At 28.7% G+C, this 26,797-nt stretch overlaps 3 protein-coding genes across 7 annotated transcripts in view; all 3 read right to left on the bottom strand.

Moving 5' to 3' along the window:
• The window catches only part of LOC113371609 (segmentation protein cap'n'collar-like), a 90,144-nt gene extending 76,543 nt beyond the window's left edge, over positions 1–13,601 (bottom strand). For 2 of the 3 annotated variants that reach the window (XM_026612249.1, XM_026612250.1), the window contains exon 1: positions 7,609–8,952. In XM_026612249.1, coding sequence (XP_026468034.1) covers positions 7,609–8,388 — 780 coding nt within the window. In that variant the 5' untranslated portion in view covers positions 8,389–8,952. Of the gene's footprint in view, positions 1–7,608; positions 8,953–11,085; positions 11,205–13,375 lie in introns of those variants that run through there. The other variant, XM_026612251.1, reaches the window with a different exon arrangement.
• A 993-nt stretch (positions 13,602–14,594) lies between these two features.
• LOC113370602 lies at positions 14,595–20,537 on the bottom strand. Of its 3 annotated transcripts, none has more exons than XM_026611294.1 (7): positions 20,387–20,537; positions 17,487–17,723; positions 16,286–16,385; positions 16,173–16,222; positions 15,980–16,113; positions 15,252–15,865; positions 14,595–14,823 (listed from the first exon to the last, which is right to left on the bottom strand). In XM_026611294.1, exons 1-7 carry the CDS (start codon positions 20,447–20,449, stop codon positions 14,657–14,659), a joined length of 1,365 nt encoding a protein of 454 aa, XP_026467079.1. In that variant the 5' UTR covers positions 20,450–20,537; the 3' UTR covers positions 14,595–14,656. The 3 variants fall into 3 exon arrangements, with proteins under 3 accessions (XP_026467079.1, XP_026467078.1, XP_026467081.1); XM_026611293.1 differs by lacking the exon at positions 20,387–20,537 and adding an exon at positions 18,858–19,097; XM_026611296.1 differs by lacking the exon at positions 20,387–20,537 and adding an exon at positions 18,846–18,888.
• On the bottom strand, positions 20,453–26,112 carry LOC113370601 (neural Wiskott-Aldrich syndrome protein-like). The gene is made up of 11 exons (XM_026611292.1): positions 25,850–26,112; positions 25,486–25,713; positions 24,699–24,798; positions 24,517–24,630; positions 24,233–24,396; positions 23,935–24,111; positions 23,544–23,708; positions 23,269–23,481; positions 23,094–23,180; positions 22,841–23,013; positions 20,453–20,561 (listed from the first exon to the last, which is right to left on the bottom strand). Exons 1-10 carry the CDS (start codon positions 25,943–25,945, stop codon positions 22,858–22,860), a joined length of 1,500 nt encoding a protein of 499 aa, XP_026467077.1. The 5' UTR covers positions 25,946–26,112; the 3' UTR covers positions 20,453–20,561; positions 22,841–22,857.
• Positions 26,113–26,797: the final 685 nt, after the last annotated feature.

The following is a 26,797-nucleotide window of genomic DNA, read 5'->3' as shown; positions in this document are numbered from 1 at the left end:
TTGGCGGATCGTCGCACAAAACTGATGAGCCATAGTGCTCATCGAGATACATCGAATGGCTTTTAAATTTTTGAAATCGGTCCAGCCGTTTTTTTGAGAAAACGTCGATTTACGGCAAAAAATCTGTTCACATACACGCACACACACACACATACTTTTTTCCAAATTTAGTCTCATTCGATTCAGAATGGCTTGAAACGTCGAGAAAACATAAAATTAGCGAATCGAATTTTTTGAAGAAAACATAAACTTCTCCTTCGGGAAGTTAAAAATTCACTAAGTGTTCCCAACCTTCTGATCATTCATCATTTGTATAAAAACTGTATAAGTATGTTCATAATTGCCAATCGATAATAATAAAATTTAAAACAAATCATGTATTATTAAAAACTCTTTGAACAAACTCTATTGAAACTTTCAGGTAAGTTTGGATTTCTAAAGCGATATAGGTAAAATTCATTTTATGATTAAAATATTTCCTTGAGTAATGAGATTTTTCAATAAAATTTGCTATATGTGATAAAATTATTAGAAAAAAATTTTGCAAGCTTCATTAGATTGGTATTTCTACAGAAAATTTAAGAAAAAATAACCAAATGACGAAACAAAAGCAGAATCTGGAGCACAAATGCACAAATCTTGAATGCATAAATAAAACAAGTTAGATTTTAAAGGTAAACATTTAATGTTAAAAGTGCATAAAAAACACCAATACATCAGCAACAAGCACGGAAAGCCAAGTTTATTCAATTTTATTTTTATCCAATGACCCAAATGCTCAATTTCTACCAACAAAAGTGATAAAGTTATACTTATGTATTTATAATTATACATGCGTAAAACTAAAAGAGAAAATACATCTGACTCATATATAAACAATAAAAACACTGCACGCATGCGTTATTATAATTGATTTCGATTTTTTACTAAATTTAGTACACGTAGAAGAAATATTTACCAAAGATTAGTAATTGATATGATATCAATTGGTATAATCAAATACGGAATAGCTCATATAAAATTGAAAGTCGTTACATCATGCCAGCTGGCGGGAATCTGTGATTAGATCTCTACTCGACGAAACAATTAAGAATGCAAGTCCGAAACAAGGGCAACTGGTGTAGCAAGGACGTCCGACGATGATGATGATATTAATATGGTTGCAGTCAAATGCGATTATAATTTATAAATATATAAAATTAAATAGTTTAGAGCATTAAATGTCTGATGAGCAGTATTAAAATTTACGTTACTGGATAAAATAGAAGAACCAAGTTATTTGGGGCGTCCATTGATCACGTGGGCAACTTTTAAGGATTTTTTTACCCTCTCCCCCTTGGTGAAGGAAAAACATAGTGATATTTAATACTACCCTCCCTTTTCCTCACATCATGTGCATTTTTAGCATATAAAAAAACGTAAAATTTTGGATCTTTTCTTAATTTGTGGTAAAAAATAATACACGTGGTATCTTACTAGATCCTAAATAAATACATGTTTTCTTCTATATAAAAATGAATACGTATATTGTAAAATTCTCTCGTTATTTTACCATATTTATCCAGAACCAACAAATGGTTCGCAAGAAAATTGCATCAACAACGCACAGATAATTTAGAATATGGGCATGTTTGTGAAAACATAATTATCAATTTGCAATTAATTTATCGTTATCAAATTAAATGATTGCTTCATTGTGGTATGCATTTTATAGGTCAAATTGTGGATTTGTGGATGACCGAAACCCTATTTAAGGAAGGATTATTTCGTAGTAACTTTTTTCACATGCTTCTGGTGTTATAATGCTCATTTTATTATATTTAATATGTTCGAATTTACTGTGAAACGAGTAAGATGTTGATTGTATAGAAATGATTACCAGAAGAATTAATTCCTAGAAACACATTTGGCAGAAAAAGATCATGATCCAAAGTACGCAAACGATAAAGTCTCTATCTATTTACTGTAAACAAATAATTAAAACGCAGTAATAATATATATAAAATATTGTATAAGTATAAAAAAATATTTAGTGTTACTTCGTCGGGAAATTAATTTCCACAAATTTAAATTTATAACAATTATGGATAAGTGGTACATTTGGCAATGTTTTTGATTATACCGAAATGCGCTTAATAAATTCTATTTATAGGAACTCGTGCCACATCTTTGGCCACAAAAATAATCTTGATCACAAAAACAAAATACGCAAAATATCATATCGAACAAGATCGAATTTTCTAAAAACAATGCTTAAAATAAATATTTTTAACTATTATTGAACGTAATTAAGACTCCAAAGTTTGGTAGTGGGAAGTCCCAATGAATCATGGGTGGCATGATGAAATACTGCGAAGTTTTGCAGTGTTGTATATATATAAAGATGATGAACTCACAAATACTTATCAATGGTGAAACAATAATAAGCATACATGCAACATTATAAAATATATGTATTAACATATATTTTTATGGATGTAATTGTGTAATTACACCATTCAGGTACATGAAAGAGAAGGCCTGGTTATAACTCATCAATAAGGTTAGGAAAGGAGACAAAGGCAAACTAACTACAATAGTAGCATTTTATTGAAGGTAAGGATTTCGCTATTTATAACGACTTCTTGCTAATATTTTCTCATAATATGATTCATTTCATTTAGTATGAATTAACTAAGAAAGATTCTGCGTTTCAAATAGAACAATAATGAGCAAACAACGCGCACGGTTTACACGTGCGATCAGTCCTACGTTTTTGGACGAAAGTTTGGTAAACAAGTATTGGCTTTGTTTGACAATAGTTAAAATATTTATGGGTACGTGTGCTTAAATATTTAAACTGAATGAAATAATTTATTTAGTAAAAATATAAATAAAGAAGAAATACGCAATGGTATTGGTAAATAAATGAAAAACAGCAAATTTATAGCTGAAAGTTAAGCAAACGATATTTTTATATCAGAGCAATATAAAATAAGAAATTTTATCGGCTTGATAGTCATGTTATATGCTTGGATCGACAACTGAGTGTTTTTCGCAACAAAAAAGTTAAATATGAATGATATCTATAAGAGCATGTAAATAATTTATAAAATATATTAACTGAATACATTAATATTTAATTAAGACATCTACGATGATTAACAAATCCAATAAATCGTATAAATTAATTAGCCTAAATACTTTGCTCTATACGAACTGCAAAGATTGGTAGTGGATAAGAGAAAATTATAAATTATAAATATTTACCAAATAGAAAGCTTCATGGCGTAAGCATTACAAGATAAAATTTCAATTGTATTGGTTATCATATGAAAATAATATTTTTCGTAGTTTATAATAATTTTATTAGATTATGGTTTCCGATAACGAAACTGTGTTTGTTTTACTCATTATATATTAGAAGACCAACTCTATACAATTCATAATTGTTGATATATTAATTGAAGGTCCTTTTTGGATAATTTTCAATAGTGTCAAGGTCGCTACTATGGTAAATTTATTATCAAAAATAAATAATTATATAATGAATAAAACTAAATGATAAAACTATACGATAAAATTATCCCAATGTCATGAATAAATAAAATTTAAAAATATGAACAATTAAAAATATCCTAAACTCCATTGTTTTCTACTCTATAAAAATCGTACCGCCACATATTTGTGTTGTAAAATCGATAAACAAATTCACCGTCACATATTTGCGTAGTATTATTTATAAACAAAAATACCGCATATAACAAATAAACTAATATTATTAAAATTTCCTCATATCACGGAAACATAATAATAGAGCATAACTAAGCCGACCCAAAACGCGGACTGAATTTGCATAAATATGTGTTTATAAAAAAGACCTAGATTTATGCACAGATTTGGGTTAAATTCAAGTTCTTTTCCGCACATACTTCAATATTATAATTTTTCAGAAAAACCTCGTATTACAAATTCCGAAATATAAATGTATAAACATAAAAAAGTATTGATAACTATTATTCAATATTTTGTTGTCGCTATTAGAAATTTCATGGTGTTGAATATAATACCGGTTTTCTACCCACGTCAAAACCTTGGCGTAATAAGACTTGATAATATAGCACAATAATTATAAAAAGAAATTTATGACGAGGTAATGTAGAAACAATAATATATTTATACTGTATATATTTATAAATAAACGTTTGAGATTTGTTCAAGTAGATGAAAAAATTCCACGACAAACTTTGTACTCCATTATAAACAAATATATAAATAAAATTACAGGTTTATTAGAAGTATATCGTGAATGAATTCTGATAGTAGTGTATGTGGGTCATATTTATTCATTATGTTTCATAATGGGAATAATAGAAACTTTAATAATCAAATTAATAGAAACTATTAGAAATACACAAAATCGAGTTTCACTTGAAAACCGCTTTTTGATGATTATTTTTATCATGGTTAAAAATTTATTAAATCGTTTCATTTTTACTACCAGAAAGTTAAAATAAGTTTATATTTTGAAGATAGTTGTACATGTTTTTTATAATTAAAATGAATTGCAAAAGATATAAACATCTGAATGAAATGAAACTGTTTTCAGTATTACAAAATGCAAACGCAATTGAATATAATAATAAATGCAATGCTGGAAGGAACAATTATATTTTACACTTTCCAATTGAACATAGAAATGTCGGAATTCATAGTTTAATTGTTTTAAGATTTAATAATTCTACATTTTGATTAATAATACAAATACAGTAAACCCTCGCTTTACGCGGCAAGTGCGTACCGTGCAGTATGGGAACCGTGCTATAAGAAACTCGTATTTAACATACAATTCAGGCTAATTGGTAGTGCGTTCTATGGAACCTTACATAGTGCAGTATGGGATCCGTGCTATGAGAGACTCACAGTTGGTACAAATCGCACCATTTTTATCGCGCTGTATGGAGACCAAGAAATACCACTTGAAGTAGGAGTAATACGGACGAAATGACATGTAAGGCATTGACACGATTGACACCTTATTCAAAAATTGGCGCGACGCAGTAGTCAGCTCAAACGTGTTCTTAGGCGGCTATTATATAAACAGGCATGTCTAAAAGATAAAAGTCAATAACAAAATTTACATCAATACCCTTTTGCACAACGAACTTATGGGCTGTTGACCAAATACCGTGTAATAAGAAGTCCGTGTAGTCGGAGGGATGTCGGATTTTTAGCTCCGTGTAGTATGGGAACCGTGTATCCAGAGTGCCGTGTAAAGCGAGGGCCTACTGTACTAAGTATTTTTATGAATTTTTAATACCAATTCCCCCAAAACTAGACCATAATAGGTTCTGCTGGACTATCTATAGTCAATATTGACTTCATAAAAAATGATAACAGAATATATGCCATGGAAACCTTTAAAAGTTCATATAAAAATTCATTATCTTCCTTCATATTTCTCTATCAAATTAACATTATAACAAAGTATAATTCTCATATATTTCCATTGTACATCATTGAAACGTGTATGTGGTTTTGAAACTTGTTTTGCTGTGGTAAATATACGGAAGGCATCAAATTAAGTTCAACAATCCGTTAACACTAGAAAAAAAACTCTAGAAATATTATTATAGGCGTTAACTTATAAATTTGCCATCGGTTTTAATAAAATATTATTTTTGAATGCAAAAGAACATATCATGATAAAGTACAAAAGCACAGTTACTTTAAACTGAAGTGTGCTCATGAATAATAATAAACAGATTGAAAAATTATTGAGGAATTACACGTCAATTATTAGCATTTAATTGGTACTAAAAATCATAAAGCGTTACACGAATATTAATGAAATGGGTAATTATTTGATATATGATTTGATTCACTTTAGAAATATATAGACTTTTGGTTTATGAATTATTACTTGCTGAAGCAATAATTAGAATAATACCATTAAAACATCCTTTTTATTCGAAATCAGACAAATTTTTCATACCATAGATAAGGAAACATACTAAACAAATCTATGTTAAGAGAAACGCAAGATTTAATTCCTTGTGCAAAACTTAGATTATAATTTTATTTCATCCAACTCAAGTACCTACTGGTTTTATTTTAGTTTACACATATTAAAGGCGGGGTTTCAGTAAATCATATTCAACATCCAAATTGCATATTTTAATTAATAAAGCACACAGACTTATGTATGAGACTTATTGTATTCGTGAATATCCTTTTTATTTTGAATTCAGACAATATTTCTCATAATAGACGACCGAAATCTAATACAATCTAAAGTATATGTTGAGAGAAACGTGAATTGTGGAAAGATAATAATCTTTTATTGTAAAATTAGATTAGAAATATTTTTTCAACAGCCTAGGTCCTGTTCAAGCACAGCCTTAGTCATAAATACTAAAGGCAGAGTTTCAATCAAATATACAAAAAATCAGAAAAAAATCATATTCAGGACGAGACAAACCTAGGAAAATCTAACACACAGGAGAAGAAGAAAAGCTGGAATTTTGGAAGAGTTTATAATTTTTTCCAAAAATCAGATTATAAAACTTTTTTGTGATCTATGTCCAATTTTGCCAAGGTAGAGTCAATGCATCATATTTGTAATCTATATCACAAGTACCAGACTTCACTTCAACTGCAAAATTAAATACCCCGATCAAAAATAGATGAACTTCTGCAGGAGTATGAAAATCCACATATGCACGAAGTCATAATATTCGTCTGGCTTACCCATATCTACATACATCGCCCAAGTATATAACTCTACCTGACTTTCTATGACCTTGTTGGTCAATGTCCTATGCAAGAAATTAATAATTCTATTTCAAAAATTACTTGTAATGAAATATTCTGCAAAAATCATCAACAATTAGATCTCGGTCACCTTAGATAATAATCGAAAATACGAACAATTCGCAATTAGAACGGAGTAAGAAGTAAGAAGGGTTCATGCTCGAAAGAGTAACCATCAGCAAATTATAATAATCACCTTCTATGAAATCTTTAGAATTAATATTTAGTTAAAAAGTAATTTACTCATATTCAGCGCAACACTTTATTTCAAAATTGTTTTAGTTTTATATATAATTATATTTAGGTATTTTGATGTAGAAAGTAAACAAAAAAGCTCTGTCAGGATTGTTGTTTTATAGAATACAAGAAAGTCCAAAGACATTAACAATAATCAATTCTATTTATTTATTCATCCTAATCATTTTGAACAAGAGTTGTTAAATCTTGAATTAAATGATCTGAATGAATTGATTAATATTAATTGCTTTTAATATTTTTGAGATTTTCTTGAACTTTACCTTAAGAAAGAATCCTGACAAAGCTTTTCCATTTGCTGTGACCAGAAAAACAAATGGTAACATTTTTGTAATTAATTCTTACCATTTTAATAAACATTCTGATCTTTTGTACAGCTTTCTTCTTTAAATTATTCGAATAAATTCTATAAAATATAAACCTGCTACATTTCATACAGAAATGTTTTATAATACTCGTATACAAAAATCAAAACTATATATATACACAATATATATATATATATATATATATACATATATAATGGTTGTGGTAAAAATTAGGAATTATAGAGATTATTACCTCTTGAGTCAATTCATCCGAAGGCTCCTCTTTGATGTCTTTGGCTTTCACTATAGTTTCAGCAGCTTTGTGACTAGTATTAGGCATAGTTTTATAAAACTCACTTGACATACTTGAACAATTAGAAGAAAAACTCGTGCTTGCACGTTCTCGTTTAATAATCGTTTTTTCCATTTCTAGTACCTCGGATATTTCTATCGGAGCACTTGCCATATCAAGACCATAATTGTCTTTCTGATTAAAATATTGCATTGAGGTTACATCATTGAAATCATTCAATTCAAGATCTAACAACTCTTGGTCGAAAAGATTAAAATGCATAAATAAGTCTTCTTGAGAATGAGGTAGTTCAAATTCATTATGATCTTCTGTTGACACAGCTGAAGCTTGACCACTCTCGGCTTCATTTATATTTTCATGGTTTACATTCTCTGCAGACAAATCAACACCGCCTCTGTTGCCATCGGCTTGAACATTTAACAAATAAGTCTGAACATCAAATCCTCCTAGCCTTTGGTATCTTCCAAGAGAATTCAAGTCTTCGAATAAATGTCTTTCATAACTAAGAAGCATTGTATCTAGATTCTTCGGATGAATTTGCCTGGGTCGTATCAATGTTTGCACCTGTTCGAATGCCCAGCCATCGTGGTTAGCTGGTAATCCATGGGACCCTACACGGGTCTCCAAACCTAAATAACTATCGGGATCAACCCTTAAAAGACTTAAAACTAAAGCAAGCTGCAAGAGCTCGTCTCCATACACTTTCTTCAAGCTCAACATGGTAACGGTGTCTTAAATGTAAAAGATGTATTAATATATCACAGGCTTGTATTAAATCCAGTCAAATAAATGTTCACAGCACATTATTGTCAGTTACAAACACATATTTTTATATAAAGTCCCTGGTAAACAAAATGAATTGCACAATAGTGTTCTAATATATTTCATATAAGTTTTATTCATGTTGAATACAACAAGAAAAACAGTTTGAAATATTAGACATTTTATTTAACATGTCTATGTGTTTAATAATTTATATAATAATCGAAGTTTTGAATATTTACGGATTTGAAAATGCACTCTTCAAATGTTGGCAGAACGATGACGAATCACATCTGTCAAACAAAACACCGATTATTATCTCGAACGATAAATGTAACCTCAACCAAACGAAAGTTCTATATTTAAATTATGAATTAACAACGGCACTTGAGAACATTTCATTTAGGAAACTTCACAGTTTTACTTCTTAATATCCTATAAACGAAACTTTTGTTAAAAATCACGATGTAATATCACAACACAAGTCAAAAATACGAAGCGAATATCTATTATCCTTCCTCGAGCAGAACGCAAGCACGAATGACTAACTTCGTTGAGTTTATGCCAGTCTGACAACTGCGCCGCCGTATAAATACGTATGTACCTTCAATGTATAGCCAGGCGCGAAAATAATACGGATAGAAATAGTATTGGCATTGCACGCCAAATACATATGAGTGCAGATAATTCGATACAAATCAAGTGTAATGTGTGTAATTGTAAAAAGACAGATTTGAATTGCTATACTAACGTGTATACAAAGGATAATGGATACAAAGGATAAGGATATGCCCGGAGGCAGAACTGTCAGGTAACGGAATCTTGGATTTGATTCTCTGCAATATCTAAGCTGATAGTAACTAGATTATGCATTTTAGGTCCAGCAAAAGGAGGCAGATAGAAACAGGATGTTCCTACATTATCTAAAAACATAGCCTATTGCATTTGAAATAGAAAGCTCCTTCATTACACCACCGAATTCTACATGTAAATGTCAATGATTTTAATTCGCATAGATACGAAGTAAGTACGAAAATTAAATTGAATATATTTATAAATTACTGATATTTACTATATTTATAATGTCCCGAGCAAAAAATGCTTTGGGGCGCATTTCGATTTTGGTCTTATCCGTCAACTTGCTGAAGAAATCATAGCTCCGAAGTTAATTCCGAACCAGCGCAATTTTCACCATACCAACTTAAAAGAAAAAATATTTACGCGTCTGGGGATGAAATTCCTTATGGTTTTAGCATTAACCATTAAAAACCCAATAATAGTTATAAATTATAATTATAACCAATTATAATTATAAATTATAGTTTTAATAAATAGACTGCACACTATCTGGATATTCACCACCAAGCTGTGGTGTGTGGTACTTGGTACTACTTCTTGAAATGACCTGCAGAATCAGAATCGCGGGGTCCAAAATTTTGACCCACCCTTATATATATATGTAATGGATGCAATTATATATATAAAAATATTTTTACTATATAAAGTTTAATATTTAAAGGTTTTAATATATTAAATTTTAATATATAAAGGTTTTATATAAAGTATTCACCAAATTTAAATAAACATTGCATGAACTTAATTACCATTGAATGAAGAAATCGGAACTTAAAATATTCATAAAGGCCTACGGTCATACATATTTTATTTGTACGTCATGAACAAGCCGAAATACAGAAGTCAAAGTGCATTTTGTTATTCATAAGTACAACTACTCTTCTTTTTTTACTCTTTAATTTCCATAAAGATAATTTGGACATTTAAAATTCATTGTTGTTTCTATTGAGCATATGCTAATGATAAAAAGTATCATAGTATTTATTTTGAAGAATTATTTCTAATCAAAATTTAACTATGCAAGTGCATTCGATTGTAGAGTCAAATGCAGCCTGTTAACTGTGGGACCACCCCATAAACCCATGGAGCTTTTTGGACAAAATTTGGACGATTTCTTACACTCTCTTAGTGTTTGTGCAAGCTTTGGTTAAATTTAGATCTTTTTCTACATGAGGGTTTTCCAAAATTTGGATACTTTTTCATATTCTCCTTATTGTTAGTATGGAAGAGCTTAGGTTAAATTTTAAACACCTTTCGTCAAGAAATCTAAGCCAACAGAATTAAACAGTTTTCAAGAAATCTAAGCCAATAGAATTATCAGTAATGTGTATATTATGGCAATAAAACCTGATGCATAAATTTCTCTTAAAACCATCTCAGGGTCTTCACAGAGTAAAATGATAAAATTGTTACTATTGATTTTATTTATGTTATTGATATTAGAAGAGCATTAATGATATATTACAAAAATAAACATACCATGCATGAAAATTTACGTCTTCGCTTGGCTGACTTCCAAACTTCGAGTGTTTAACAAGGGAAAGTTAATATACATGCAAATAGACTACAAAGACCTCATAAATACTAGCAATGAATTAGAAAAAATATTATTAAAAGTATTTAATATATATTATTAATTCGAATATGAATCCACACATGTTAACCTTTTTGAGGAGCAATAATGGGTGGATAAAGGTGCACAGTTGGATGTAAAAGAAAGCGAAGGCAAGATCTTAATTATTATTGTGGTATTTGCTATACTAAATATTGAAATTTAAGAAGACAATTAAATTAACTTACCGATAAAACTTTGCGGCAGCCAGAAAATGACTTGTCGAGGGGCGTTTGAGATAAATCCGGAGATAAACTCTCCATTCTAGGCAAATCTTCAATTTCCATTATTTAGGCCTGTAACTGCTCTAAAAAAAACTAAAGGTTAATAAAAATTTTATCAACTTGCTTTATAAGGATTTTATCTATGTAAACTAAAAAATGTTATTTTCAATACAGATATTTTGGTATTGAAAAAAACAATAAATCAAGAATAAAAATGAACTTTTTCTGGGTTTTCAAATAAATTCGTATATATAAAATATCATTTATCTGAACAAATAATATTCTAAAATTATCCAGTTATATATATATAAATATATTTTAAAATTATAATAGCATCTTTTAAAAAGTTTGTTTAGTGATATGGCTGAATAGGATATTTTTTCATATTAGACTTGCGCAAATAACTCTTGTTTTTTCCATTTTTACCATTCATTTTCTCTATTTTCTATTTTAACTTATTCTGCACTTATATAAAAAACTTCTAACAAATTATTGCTGATTGAATATATATAACTAAACTTTTCGTAGGAAACCTAAATGATGTTACTTTTACGAAATACATTACTTCAACGAATTTCTTTCTATTATTAAATTTTAATCAAATGACATTCGTTTTTTAAATTTTAATTTGATTTAAGAAATTTATCTTATTTTTGTGTATATCATGCATATTGTGTATCTCTAAAAAATCATATTAACTTAGGAATCTTGTTCTGCACTTGTATAAAAAATCTAAACAGAGATGATTAAATAATTATATTCAAAGCAAGCAAAACCTGTATATGTATATCATAAAAATTCTGAATGGAGAATTTCCAGTTTTCCTGAATAAATTAGCAAGATATTGTTAAGCTAACAATCACCAAAGTCGTACTACTATTTTTATACAATTCTGGTCGTATTGGGTTAAACATCATAAGTTAACATAATTTGTTATCTTAATAAATACTTTATCTGTTAGACATAACAGATAACTTTTCTTTATTTAGAAAACTCATAGTCAGTCTATTATCAGATTAAATACATGAAAAGAGATGCGGGTTCGTACAAGAAAATTACGCTTAATCACATGTTTGTTAAAATATTACATGTAACATTTGTAATATGATGTAATATAGCGCAAAGTTTTGTAATTTATTTAGTAATATAATTTAGTGAGCGTATAGGTATACTTAAGTAATTTTTGAATATTATGCCACTTGCTGTTATATCAAATACATTAAAAGTATTCAGAATTATTTTTGTAAAATAATTAATAGTAGAAAAGTTTTCTATCCATGAAATAATATTTAACCAGGTCTAAGTGGCACTTTGCCTTAAGGCAAGTTTATAAATAAATCACTTCTGTAAGTTTATAACAGTATAGAGTGTTCGCAAAGATCATGAAATATATCATCATGTAAAGTTTCATTAAAACCTTAAAAAAAATAGAAAAAAAAACGAAGAAACGGTTCGACCGTCCTTTGCTAAAAACTAATCAGTAGTTCAGGATTTTTTGGAAAAACCTTGACAAAAAATTTTGCATTAAATTAATTATAAAAATACGGTTCGACCGATTTACACGTCTGGAAAGTAATCAACGCAAGTTTTTATCGAGTTTTATCAAATGCTTTTCAAATTTTTGAAAATGATCCAACCGTTTTTGAGTAAACGACGGAAACCACAATAGATTCAGAATAACTTCAACCTTAAAAAAACATAAAATTAGCAAATCGAATTTTATACCAAAAATCTAAACACTTCTTTCAGGAAAATTTAAAAAAAATTGTTCGATTTTTGGTTACTGGAAAGAGTGTATCCACTTTCCATGTTAAGAACCTCATACCAAAATTTTTGTTTAGCACAATAGTTTGAAATCATATTGGTAATGGATTAAGAATACTTTCTGAAGATTTTTATAATGCAATATTTATGAAGAATTTATTTGAATGAGCAATATGTACGTTTAATGATGCATTAATTGCCATTTGAACTTTGTACAATATATGATTGAAAATGTATCTGAAATATATAGTCGCTTGATTTTAAATCAAATAAATTACAATTAAAATTTATATTTATACATATTTTCATCACCAAATTACATATCACTTAAACACATGACTAACAACTAATAACTTCAACTTATATATAAAATTAGATAAGAAAAATTTTTACAAATAAATGTTATGAATGAATAATATATAAATATTTTTTTTATTTTAAATAATATAAATAATGAGAAATAAATTTAATATATAGTAATTAATCTTACCAATTGGTTCGATACTCCGCTGTTAATTGTTATAAACAACGCGCACAATGTGCACATGAACTTCACAACAAAATACACAATATTGCACTACTTGATTTTTAATATATATTAAATAATAAAATAAACCATATATTCATAAACCGTTTGATGCAAGTTTTGTATTTTAATAATTTTTAAATATTTTATACTAAATTAATATAATTTGACTATAAATTATTCACACTTGTCCACAAGTAAAATTGTTGCTTGCTTTAGACTGACGTCACCGACATTATCAGGCAGAACGTTTAATACTTGTACGTACGTTAGAGTTGTTATGTTATTTAACAAATCGGTATTTGTGAATGTGTTGAAATCATTTTTTATCGTTGAGAAGAAATGCCCAAAGATACATCTCTTCAAAATAAGTTTATGTAACAAACTAGATACGACTACAAATCTAAACGATTTTTCCTAAATTTTTATAGAATTAAGTTTAATCCACAATATATTTGTCCTAAATCAATATTTTTTATATTCGAATAGAATATGAGGTCTTCAAAATATTCTCGACCAAACAAAAATTTATAATGAATGATTTAATTTATTTTCATAACTTGATTTTTCAAATATTTGCAGGACATCCTACGTTTTTCTTTAAAACCTTCCCTCAATTATTACCAAAAAATTAATATTTTTCTGAATGAAATTTTATAAAAAAGGTTTGTAATTTATTCGTTACTAGTTTTTTCATATTGAAGGTTATCTGGTCTGACCCTGGTTGATATTCGATATGTATGATTAATTGACAAACACATTTTAGATGTATGAGAGTGAACTGTACAAATATTAACATCTAATAGGAATCTGCACACATCATACGAATTATATTTATTTTTATATATTTTTTTACGAAATACAATTGATATTTAGACTATATACTAGTTATAATTAATAAAAACTTTAAACGAGTTAAATTAGGAACATATAATAAATATTAAATAACAGTAACTAGTAGTAACGTAAATATTATCTATTTAAAATATTGTTTAAATTATATATCTTAAAATATAAAAATACTAATTGCAGATGATGTATAACTATGCATGGTATTACACATAAATTCCTAGAATTAACAGCAGATGTTCTAAAACTAACAGGAAATGTTTTTGCAAAAATGAGTATAATCGCTCTAACCACGCTGTTGAAGTAAATATAAATCTTAAATAATTTTTATTCTAATCAAATAAAATACCGATAAATTAAAATTTACTAAGATTAATTATGAATTACTTAATTGATTCAATCCCACTTTGAAAATCCGCCAATGTGCTTAAAATTTTCAGGAGATCCTATATTTTCCTTCGCGAGCTTACCTATTTTTCTGGGTAAAGTAGGAGCAACTTTGTCCTCGGGTTTTGGAAAGTAGTTTTCATAATTTGTTCTCAAAGCTGCAGTCACAGTTGGTCCTACAAATTGGTTAAATTTGTATAATTGATTAGTACTAGAATTAATAATAAAAAACTTAGGAGATAATTGCTACTAAGAGGATAAAAGAACTTTTCACAACATGATGATAAGAATCTTTGTGTTATATATTGGTTGTTATGCACTTTGCCTAGATAATTAGTAACATTTTGTATTTTTTAAAGAGAAACAAGCATTATTGAACTGTAATTAATAATTATAGAATAACATATTCCGATTTAAAAATCGCAATGCAACCTAATTGTCTTGAATCAAAAGATAAAATGTTGGCCTACACACATATTTTTTACAAATTTCGATGTAAAAATATTCGGAATGAGTGAGAACATGAAATTTACAAATAAGCTTATCTACTAAAACATAAACTTCTCCTCCAGAAAGTCAAAGATGTCCAGATTTAGGTACTTACGAACAGGTGTAACAAGATCAGGCCGCGAATCACTTCTTTTGAGCTTGGGTGGAATAGGCGGAGCCTGCGTGCGATTTAGTGGCAAGGTATCTGATTTTCCAGAACTATCTTTAATCTTTTGCATAAATTTAGCTTTTGTTTCCATCACCCTTGGCATAGAACTATAATCGTGTGCAATATCAGCATAGTCCAAATTTTCACTGTCATCTTTTGTATCATTTGATTTATTAGGTAATTTTCTGTCACCCACTTTGAAATGAGATATAGTAGAGTAAGTGACGGAATCAGATTTTGGGGATGAATTGAAAATAACATGCTTTTGAGTATCATATCTTATATTTTGTTGTGAAGCATCCTTGCGCTCTTCCCTGTTTATTCCATTTTGAGAAGTATGTGAATTGGATTCATGATTCATCTTAATATGACTAGATTTGGTCTCATGAACAGTTTCAGTTTTTAATTTTGGATAAAAATTATTGTTTAAGTTCATTTTGACTGCTGCATTATCATTTCTCTTCAATGAATTGTTCCTTCTAAGTGAACTCCTAAGATTTAATTGATCGCTCGTAACCAACTCTGATAATATTTCATCGATTCTATTAATATCTTCATTGCTAAAATGAGAAAAATTAAATAATAAAATTATTATATATAAATAAATAATAGTATTTAAATATCAAGAAAATACTACCAATATTATACGAAGTGTAAATAAAGAAAATTTTTACCTATTTGTGTCACCAGCTCTCTCGGGACGGTGATGCTTATCAGCATTTAATTTCTTTTTGCTATTATTTTGCATTAAATCAAAAATATATGCTCTTGTTTTTGTATCTATAATATCACATTCTTTGATGCCCTTCTGAAAAGTTAACTTAGATTTTATAAAAATTACACAAAATAGCTGATTATTTAAATTACCTGTTCAAAAAATAAATAAATGTCTTCATTCCTCTTTGCGTACGCCAAATCTGAAAAACAAAGCCCAATGATTCCTTAAAATAATATGAAATTTTATTTCCCAGTAACTATACCTTTTTTAGCCCTTTGCGTTTTCCTATTAGCTTTATCAATAGCTTTCTTCATGATCTCCTTCTCTACATTATCAGTATAATTCACACATACCATTCGTTCCTGTTAAAATATTTCACATAAATAAAGTAATTTAACGACAACAATAATAACCAGTACAAAAAATATTGAAAGTTTTGAAATTCTTAAAGAATAATTGTAAACGTACATGAATGTTTTACATAATTGGATTTCTTGCCAAGAAAATATGACACATCGCGCGATTAGAAAGATTTTGTGATAACTTGGGGCTTGAGGAATTTATGAAAATAATATTATGGTTGAAATAATAATTAGAAAACCTAATTTGCTGAAATAATAACATTCGTGATGATAAAAATTTGCGTTGTATATTGATATCAAAAACATTACGTCCAAAACAAGTTCATTAGGTTTTAACAATTGAAAATAATTAAACATTAGGGTCATTTTAAATGACTCATTCAATACATTATTTGTCATAGATTATTTTGATTTATCCTGTTATTATAATGAATCGATTGATAAACAATTATTACAGATTGAGTCATTTAGAAATATTAATAAATGTTTTCAAAGAGTCTTTCCTGGGCGATATGATTTATTTAATAATTGGTTTTCTAAAAATTCATCTAACTTTTTAAATCCTAATTTGATTCGTTTTCGTTGCGAAATATTCTGAGGAAGTTATCTAGAACTATTATTTAGATTTTTATATTATATATAATATTAATATTTTTTATTAGACATAGTTTCATTACTATTTGATTACTTTAATCAAATTTAATAAATATTTAATATTCAATTAGCGGTTCCAAAAATTAGGCAAATAATAAATATATTTTATTTTGATATAGATCCCAAAAATTACGTTGTTTCATTGACGTTCTGAAGAAAAATTTTATAAGAATATAGTATTCAATTAACGATTGTTCTAATAATTAAGCAAATATTTTATCAAATTTTATTTCGATTTCTGTAGTATAAATTTTAATGATTATTTTGAGTTCGAGATGTCAAAAAAATATTTTGAATAAGACAGTTTAACAGTTTTTTCAAGTAATTAAGCAACTATTGAATCAATTTTCATTTAGATTTGTTTACTATGAATTCCAAAAATTACTTTGGTTTCATAGAAATCCAATTTAATAAGTATTTCAATTACCCATGTTTCTATTTCTTTACCTTTGTTTCATAGATGTCCAGAAAATCTTCTGGGCTGTTAACAAAAGCCAATTCCTCCAGCGGGAATGAGCACAGACAAACACCTCTATTTGTGCAAAACATTTCTAAATGATAGCTCTTAACTCTTCCAAAATCTTCCACCAGAGATATCAAACCAGCATACATTTTTATTGCTGGATCATCTGTTTTTTCCTTGTTCTTCCACGTCCAAACTTGGCCATAGGCAGATGATAAACACTATTTGAAATATTAATATATTTACAAATCTATATAATATGATTTATTCATTTATTTTTTTATATCATTTCCAAATTGTTGGTTTATTTTGGAAACTTTCTAAAATGTCTTTTTTTTATTTAAATAATTACCAAAATGTTCTCTCGAATACTAATCGAAAATACTAAAAACATGCTAATATATAAAAGAAAATTTTTAAACTTAGCTAGTACTTAAGTTAATTAATGCATTCTGTTTTTATCCTATCCCTAATCTCAAATCTATAATATATATCCACTTCTTATGTCCTCCCAGGATTTTCTAGAAAGATCAAATTTTCAAAGACATAATATATCCATGGATTTTTTAAACAAAGTTTTGGCCGTATATTTTCATCAAATATACAAAGATGGATGAAGATGAATCCATGGATTTTTTTAACAAAGTTTTGGTCGTTTTATATTATTCAAATTTTCAAAGACATATTTTCTGAACTTTTTCCAATTTTATTGTCAAAATATTCAGAATGACTTGGAATGTCGAGAAAACATAAAATTAGCAAATTGCATTTTCTTTCTGAAAAACGAACTTCCTGCGTGAAGTTAAAAATTTTGTTTTGGTAATGATCATGTGCTAGGGTCCTAGAACTAAAAATAAGGTGACCATGGACTTTTTTGCATGGACTACTTGAATGTGTGTGAGAGCGATGGGGGGGGGAGGTGTTGTTGGTGATCTAAAAACTTATATGCACATTTTTTTGGTTCAAATTTTCTAGTTGAAATATATTTAAAAAATATATCGGTAATCAAACTATTTTTAAAAATCCGGGACAATTCGGGACAAATATTGCTTGTAGAAAAACCGGGACGCAACGCGGAAAATCGGGACTGTCCCGGACGATCCAGGACGTATGGTCACCTTACTAAAAACATTATTATATAAAAATGTTTTTAAATGATTCATATCCTTAATGAAAATTTTATGCGCGAATTAGCTTAATTAACATTACAAGTCTATCAATCAACTAATCAAAAACTTGAGATGCTTTTTATTATAACCTAGCACAAATTCTAGAAAAACATTATACATCAATAGATTCTGCACATCCAGCACAAAGACTTCAGTTATAAAATTTGTATGTACCATTCAACTTACGCGTTTATGAGATCCCAAATATTTTCTGAAAAACTCCTTCTTGTCGTTCTCCATCTTAAACACCATATCACCATTGCTCATTTTGCAAGTTCAAATGTTCACAACTAAACACAAAATTTCTGTCATAGACTAATCACACTTCTTATCTCAATTGTTAAAACATCGCGGCATTTATCTTATCGAATGAACTCATCATCCTCGCACACACTGATACTATATGCTGAATAATTTGATAAGAAATTTGAAAATAATCGGAATAAAAGACGAAGGCGACTTGATGTTCTTCGTCCGGGATCAAATGGAGAAATGAGCGATCATAGGCCGAGAAAAACACTTCAGCTGGTAAACTTTGCGATGAATGTGTTAGTCGGATGGGGAACATAGGTACGCAATACTTAGGCAATACTTAGGTGAGCAATTGGGTAAATATATGCACATGGTACAACTGAACACAGGTAATATAATCGATTTTGAAAACAACGTTCATTGTTTTTAAATCCCAATATTCCAAAATACTTTTTTAAATCCCAATATTCGCAAACAAAAGGAAAAAGAAATGAATATGTGCATTTATGTATTTTTTATATAGCAAAAGAAATATTTCACATGTGCCAGGCAGTATCCTCGTTTCTGGTAAGCATGTATCTCACTCCAAGTGCATTTCCCCTTCTCGAAAAAAGGAATGCTAATGACGAGCAAACTGAGTCTCGACTTGTTTCGAGAAGCTAATAAATATAAAGCGTTATGTTTGGAGCATAGCTTTATACAGATCAGAACCATGAGCCTATGTGGAAAGCCGAAACGGCCGGAAAGCCGTTTATTAGCCACTTATGCCTGATTTTAGTTTGCTGATCATACATTATGATTGGTAACTACATCAAATCAAAACACTATTGGTGCATATTATGGAATAGTTACGAGTACTTAGCAGAAATTCCCATCCTAGACCATTTGAATTTTCGCTAACTGATAACTAAATCAGATTATATCAATATCACCAAAGTACGCAAAGGGTCATATAGACATCAACCACCTTCATAGATCTTATTTATTTATTTATATGCTCATGAAAATAAATGAATAAATTCATCTAAATAAATGTATCGCATAAAGGTGGTCGATGTGGGTATGTCCCATAGATAAACAAGTATAAATAAGTATGACCCTTAGAAGAGCTGGAGACGAACGGAAAAGATAAAGTGGATATAAAAGATAACGAAGAGAAAAAAATAGTAGAAGAAGGGAAAAATCTACTGAACACAGTCAGAAAAAGCGAAGTAAACTGAGTTGGACCCTTAATTTCTGCTGCATTATGTAGTCGAAAGTAAAATAGAAGAACTGAAAGGACTTGGAAGAAAAAAAATGAAGTTGATTGATTGATGACTTACACGCGAGAGAAAATACAGGCAATTAAAAACACAACACAGAACCAGGAAGCATAGCAGCAGAAGTTTAAAAATGTCAAATAAAATTATAATAATAAAGGAGGGCAAGGACATCGGTCTAACTATGATTAGATTTATTATTACCTGCGATTTTGGGAGGACATCTCCTGTTAATATGCTGTTGACGGTGCAAGCAACCTCTGACATCAATATCTTTCTAATCCTGAACCTGATGTACTACTACTCTTACTCAACACCGTCTTTATACCATGGCGTTGCCCACTAAAACGCGGGCAAAAGAAGAAAAGGCTATCCGCATCTAATAAAATATAAAATTCTATGTTTTCCTTCATTTTATAGATTTTTACTTTATCCATTATTATAAATATTACGAAAACCTAGATATTGGTTAATAATTTATTTATTCAAATTTAATATTTCATGACATAATTGAATTAATTAAAAATTTCATAGGACTAAAAATATTTCCAGAAATAAATAAAGTCCAAACAGTAATTATTTATAAAAAAATAACTTTACAATGTGTATATACACATAATTTACATGTGATATTAATTATCAATATATGTATCTAAAATACGAATCTAAATTTTTACACTTAATATAATATAAATCTTTTTACATCTATACAAATTATTAAAAATATAAAATATTGGATCTTCCTAAGTTTATTTACATATTAATTGCAAGAGCAATTCGTTGCAAATAATTTGAAAGGCAATTCTATTCTAAATATAGAACGGAAACATGTAAAAGTTAAAAATTAAATGAATACACTATAGTATACGGTAAGAATTTTTAAAATTTTACAATCAAAATATTGAAGTTAATTTTCATGAATGCACACGCAATTTAATTTTTTTTATTTCAATTAGCACGTGCATATGCTGAGCATTCGTATATTATAATACAGAATAGTTTAAACTTATGTCTATGATAAATTCTCTAAGCCCAAAAAATCTGTTTCTCTAAAACTATGTAATACTTATTAGTAGAATAATTGTTAAGTTATTAACTAATTAGATTTTGGCAACGTCGTTACAATCTTTAATATTATTCTGTCGTTTTGCCTACTATAATTGTCTTTTAAATTTCACCATCCTAAATAAGTAGATTTTATATTATTGTTTATATTCATCTTCAATTCACATCCGCGTTACAAATTTCATATTACTTTTTTAAAAATCTATATCTAATGTTTCGTAATTCGAGATTTACAATAAAAACTGAATGATAAGCAAAAATTAAACGATTTTTACTTCTAAACAAAATCTATAAAGTGATTAAAATTTCTAGAGTCCAATCACTCTTTAGATTCAACCAAAGGAAAGTAGATAAAACCGTTCTGGTCACAACATTAACTTTGAACAAGAACCACTTGCTGGTTTATGAATATAAAAATACATCGCCTATACACAGGTGAAAAAACGCTTTCTTTATTTATTCACTTTGTTTTACGTTGCAAATCGTTCAATTGCCTAAACGAACTGGACTTGAAGCTTGATTTAAAACACTTTCATCTTTAATATTGCTTTACAATAATACATATCACAAAACTATACTATTACAGTCTATAATACATGACTATCAATTGCAATTTAGGAAAAATACTACTTTATTCTAAGCTCAAATCCCTTCTAAATATAATATTTTTACAGATATCCTAAAACGACTGAAAATACAAACTGTTAAAGTCGCGATATTAGTGTAATTATTACTGTTCGAAATTAGTCAAATTCATGGGCAGTTATAACATTCATTTAATCACTCATTATAACATTCATTTAATCAATTAAAGTGATATGTAATTAGTAATACTTCTTTTGGAATCAATTATTGATAATATGGCAAAAAGCTGAATTGATAATACTACATTTTAGAGGCAATCGGGTATTTTAATCATGGAAAAAAATCTCAGCTCCGACCGTACCCAAATATATAAAAAAATAAAATTTAATTCTAAATATAATAGAAATATATGACATCCGCAATATTCATTCTACTAGAAATACATGAAAGCACATTTCAAATAATCGAGGAGACTAGTTTAAATAATTAAATAGTTATTCACACACTTTCATCATAACGAAACATCGATGTTAGTAGCTTAACGCCGGGATCATTGATTTTTTTTACCAAAATAGATATAATTTTATATTTAAGCACTTGTTAGTAAATTGATGATTTTACTAATATATTAATGAATTAAATAATAATTATTTAATTGATAATTTCTAAATAGATTTAATTGAGTTCATTTTGATTTATGTTAGAATCTAATATCTTAACTCATGAAGCTTCTTGGATATAAAAATTATTAAGTTTTTTCATAGTATGATTGTAATAAAACCAAGTCAAAAAAATAAAATCAAATTGTTTAATATATTTATACAATAAATTTCATAATTTGACGAAAGAACAAAAATAATTGAATATGTCATAAAATTATGATAAAAATCTCATTTTATCTTGTTAGGATATTCCTAATTACTTGGTTTTATTAAAATATATCAATAACACATATTAAGTATAATCAAACACATTTAAGTCATTTGATTAAACTACCCACAGACTCACATAATACTTCGATAACTTTAGATCCAATCATCTTCATCACTTATGGTATCGTTATCTGAACTATCAGTGTCGGGATTGATTGCAATCTGTCTGGCCATTAAAGCTTTAGCTAAAGCACCAGCCAGCCCATCCATTGGACGTTCTTCTGTTTTCTGATTTGCATTTACGGGGACCTAATAAAAATGCACATATTGTAAATCGTGAAGGCATAGTTAATATTATATTATTATTATGTTATTATTTGATACGTTACCGATTTTAATTCAATGCCTCCTCTTATTTCACTCAATAAATTCGATCTGCTGTCTGATATGGGAGCTTTAGGTTCAACCTGTACTTTCTACAAACAGAATAGTATAATAAAATAACACAGTTATTTTGAATGTTAATTTTAAACTATTTATAATAGTAGATAGTATTCATCTTACCCTAAGTGTAGGAGCGTTTCTGATACTATCCAAGAGCGCAGCTCTTGGATCAGGCACGGCCGGCGCGCTGTTTTTATTTGAATTCAGATTGCTTAAATTTGAAGCCAAATATGAATTGTTATTTTCATTCCCTCCTGATGGTGATTTAGGTGTTGGCATATTATTCAGTAAACCATCAATAGGTGGAGGAGGTGGAGGTGGTGCTGCTGACGGCTGCATGAGTTAAAGAATGAGAAAGGAAAAAAGATTCAAAAGCAATTAATTTAGCAACTAACCTGCACCACGGGTAAAGGTGGTGGTGGTGGAGCAGCTGTAGCACTTGGAGGTGGTGGTCTAGCTGCGGGAGGCCGTGCTGGAGGAGCTGCAGGCGGCGTAGGAGGTGCACCAGATGCTGATGCTGTTACACGCGAAGGGGGTGGTGGTGGCGTACGTCTATTAACCTGGAACAAAACATTATAGCAAATTTTATCATTATTTTAATTAATAGTCCTTTAAGATTAAGATTATTTATTCTTGTTAAACATAAGGTAATCTATATATTCTTCACAAAATCATTCCACTAACTAGAGGTTTAATTTCAAACTATAAATTCTTGACCCGTCAACTCCCCACTTTATCATTAAATTTATCTTAACATTTATTTCAATTGAATGAATTTCAACTTACTGGAGTCGTTCTCGACGGAATAGGTGGAGGTCTTAACGTCTGCTGTTGTTCTCTCTGTTGTGGTGGTTTAGTTTCAACTTCTTGTTTTACTGCATCCATACCACCATGATCACTAATAAAATCATATATAAAGGTACGCGTTTTCTCATCTCGCAGTTCAGTATCTGATATTCCCACCTGTAATTAGAAGAAATCATGTTGCAAATAAATTCCCAGTCCAGATTGTGAATATTTTTCTATTTGTCATATTATAATAGGAATAAATTTACAGTATTTAGTATAAAAAATATAATTTTACCTTATGGAAAAATTCTTTCAAAGTTTCATCTACTTTATCTTGAGAGTCGGGACCCACATGGAAAACATGACGGAAGTTTTCAGGTTGACCTATATCTTCTTTCCTAAATTTACCTCTAGGAAGCTTGTTCTTATTTTTTAAACTGGATTCCGATAATTGCATGACTATAAGTAAGTATAATGCACAAAACTATTATAAAAATAATAGTTAGATTTTTGGAATTTATAAAATCTACATAAGATCTGAATATTCAGTTCTAGAAATACAAATCACATTTTATATACCTTGTGGTTTATAATTGTATCCATTAGGCATTTCTGGTGAAATACGTTTTTCCCGAAAATCTACTGAAGAATCTCCTCCTGACATTTTATTAGCTGATAAACGGGCTTTTCTTTCTAAATAATTATAATTGATTGAATAAAATGAATAATTTTCTTTATCATATTACATTTATAACAATTACCTTCACGTCTTCTTTGTCGACTTTCCAATTTACTTTGAACAGCTGATATCATTTTAATAGCTTCTTCTTCAAGTGCAAAACTAAAACCTATCATAGCATCCTAGAATAAAGATTAGTATGACAGAAAAGCTACTATTTTAATACTATCTTTCTGAAGAAATATGAATGTTAGATTATACCATAAATTTTACAGTACTTGATATATTATTATATTAATCACTCAAAAACCAAAAGCGGTCTAGCAAATTTGCTGAGGAGAGCAAGCAGTCTGCACAAGCTGGCAGATGAAGTGAAACTAATTATTCATTTAACTGATTCAGTGATTCAATATTCAAAAAAACACATTAGAACATAACATTATTGTTATGCTCATATAGGAGAAAATTATGTTATTGTTATTCTTGCCATATCAGTATATTTTTGCACATATGTGATTAAAGTTTTATATAACAATTATTAAATAGATTAGAAAATAAAATATTATGAGCTATTGGTAAAAACATGAGATAATATCATAAGCCAGAAAACATGAATGACTAAGGCATGGTCTGTATCAACATGTTTTGAAAACAAAGAGGAACTAGGAGGAAATTTTAATGGTAATAATAAGATCATAAGATGTGAAATAAGTGCACAAATATTATTTTCTTCTTATAATATAATTTGAGGTCAACCTTCAAATTAAACTTGAATCAAAATTGTATTGTATTTTTTTTTTTTCTTTTGATCTCTATCCTCAAATTAAAGTTGAATGAAAATTTATTTTCTATTTTCCTATCATACTGACCTCCCCTTCGAAAGTATGAAAAAATGACCTGACACACAGATATTTTATCTCATTGTAGATTTCATGTTCCCAAATCAGAGTTTTTTTTAGTGGGCAATATATTCTAAAAAAATATGATCTCTTCATGCCATCTTTAACGAAGCATAGAACACCTGTGTGCCTCTTTACCCATTTATCATGACCCGGTGCATCTGTAGTAAATAGCTGCATAACAGCTGTAGCTAAAGTCTAAAAATAACATAAATCATTTATAAAACAATGACATCCTGTTGATTAACAGCGTTCGAACGAATAAGAAATTGATAAGATAATGTTGAAAAGATAAACATGAATTAATAAGGCAAATATTATTGATGGTGATTACCGAACATCTAGGCCCTAGCAGTCTGAAAATTAATTCATTTTCATCCTGCGTCAAGAGCAATGAGGATACGTTATCCACAGGTCGATTTGATTTCATTTTAGCACCAAAATTTAGTTACGTCAAATATAACCTAAATTACTACAATTTATGCAGCATATCTACATCCGGCTACAACTATTTAGTTTGATATATTTCAAAATCGAAATATATATCACGCACTGATAATAAGAACAAACAATTGAGCATGTTTTAACAACAAAATAATAATCTGACAGCATCAACCTCTAAACACAATACTCGACAGAGCTGAGAGCTGTCAAGTAGGCATTTGCCTCACCTCACACCAAGGACTTTTAGTATCGATAATATCACATATTATCGATAATATTAAATTTTTATGGCGGCACTTTTGAAACAAACTAGCGGTGTGTGGCATCGTGCCCTAATGCAAATTGCTGAAACTTTCCGTGCCTTACTAAAATATTCGAGAGATATTAAATATTTTCAAATAGATTATTATAAATATCGGATTTAAAATGAAGAACATTGTCTATTATTTCTAAGTATACATACACACACATCCATTTTCTCTGAAATGTGTCAAAATGTTCAGAAACCTCTGAAACGTGGAGATATGCAAAAAAAAAAAAACATTTTCAATTTTCGGACCATTACCATAATTGACCCTACGGCAAGTTAAAAAAATATTTTTCTTTGAAATCTGGAATTACAAACTAAAAACTCTCAAAAGGAAAATAGACCCTTCAATCAGTAACATATTCAGAATATCTAACTCTAATATTATATTAATTAGTGAAATAAAAAAAAGGAAAAGTAAGTTTATATAAATTCCTGCTTAATTTATAAATTACATGTTTCAGTTATATTCAGTCTACTTGTGAAAATAAAATAATATGATATATGACTATCTATATTTATTCCTTTATA

Source organism: Ctenocephalides felis, unplaced genomic scaffold (genome assembly GCF_003426905.1).
Source record: "Ctenocephalides felis isolate EL2017-DRISC unplaced genomic scaffold, ASM342690v1 CF-g0.4_SCAFFOLD_01492, whole genome shotgun sequence".
NCBI lineage: Eukaryota > Metazoa > Arthropoda > Insecta > Siphonaptera > Pulicidae > Ctenocephalides > Ctenocephalides felis.
The sequence above is the reverse complement of the archived record's forward strand: the minus strand, read 5'-3'. Positions and strand labels throughout refer to the sequence as shown.

What these genes read in the sequence shown, in the direction of transcription:
- LOC113370602 (XM_026611293.1), bottom strand. Translation starts at nt 18,938, where the DNA reads ATGAGCAATGGTGATATGGTGTTTAAGATGGAGAACGACAAGAAGGAG. An exon ending in AGAGCTGGTGACACAAATAG is followed by an intron (nt 15,866 to 15,979) that starts GTAAAAATTTTC and finishes TTCTCATTTTAG; the next exon opens with CAATGAAGATATTAATAGAA. An exon ending in TGATCTTGTTACACCTGTTC is followed by an intron (nt 14,824 to 15,251) that starts GTAAGTACCTAA and finishes ACCAATTTGTAG; the next exon opens with GACCAACTGTGACTGCAGCT.
- LOC113370601 (XM_026611292.1), bottom strand. Translation starts at nt 25,945, where the DNA reads ATGAAATCAAATCGACCTGTGGATAACGTATCCTCATTGCTCTTGACG. An exon ending in CACCTTTACCCGTGGTGCAG is followed by an intron (nt 23,482 to 23,543) that starts GTTAGTTGCTAA and finishes TAACTCATGCAG; the next exon opens with CCGTCAGCAGCACCACCTCC. An exon ending in GAGGCATTGAATTAAAATCG is followed by an intron (nt 23,014 to 23,093) that starts GTAACGTATCAA and finishes CATTTTTATTAG; the next exon opens with GTCCCCGTAAATGCAAATCA.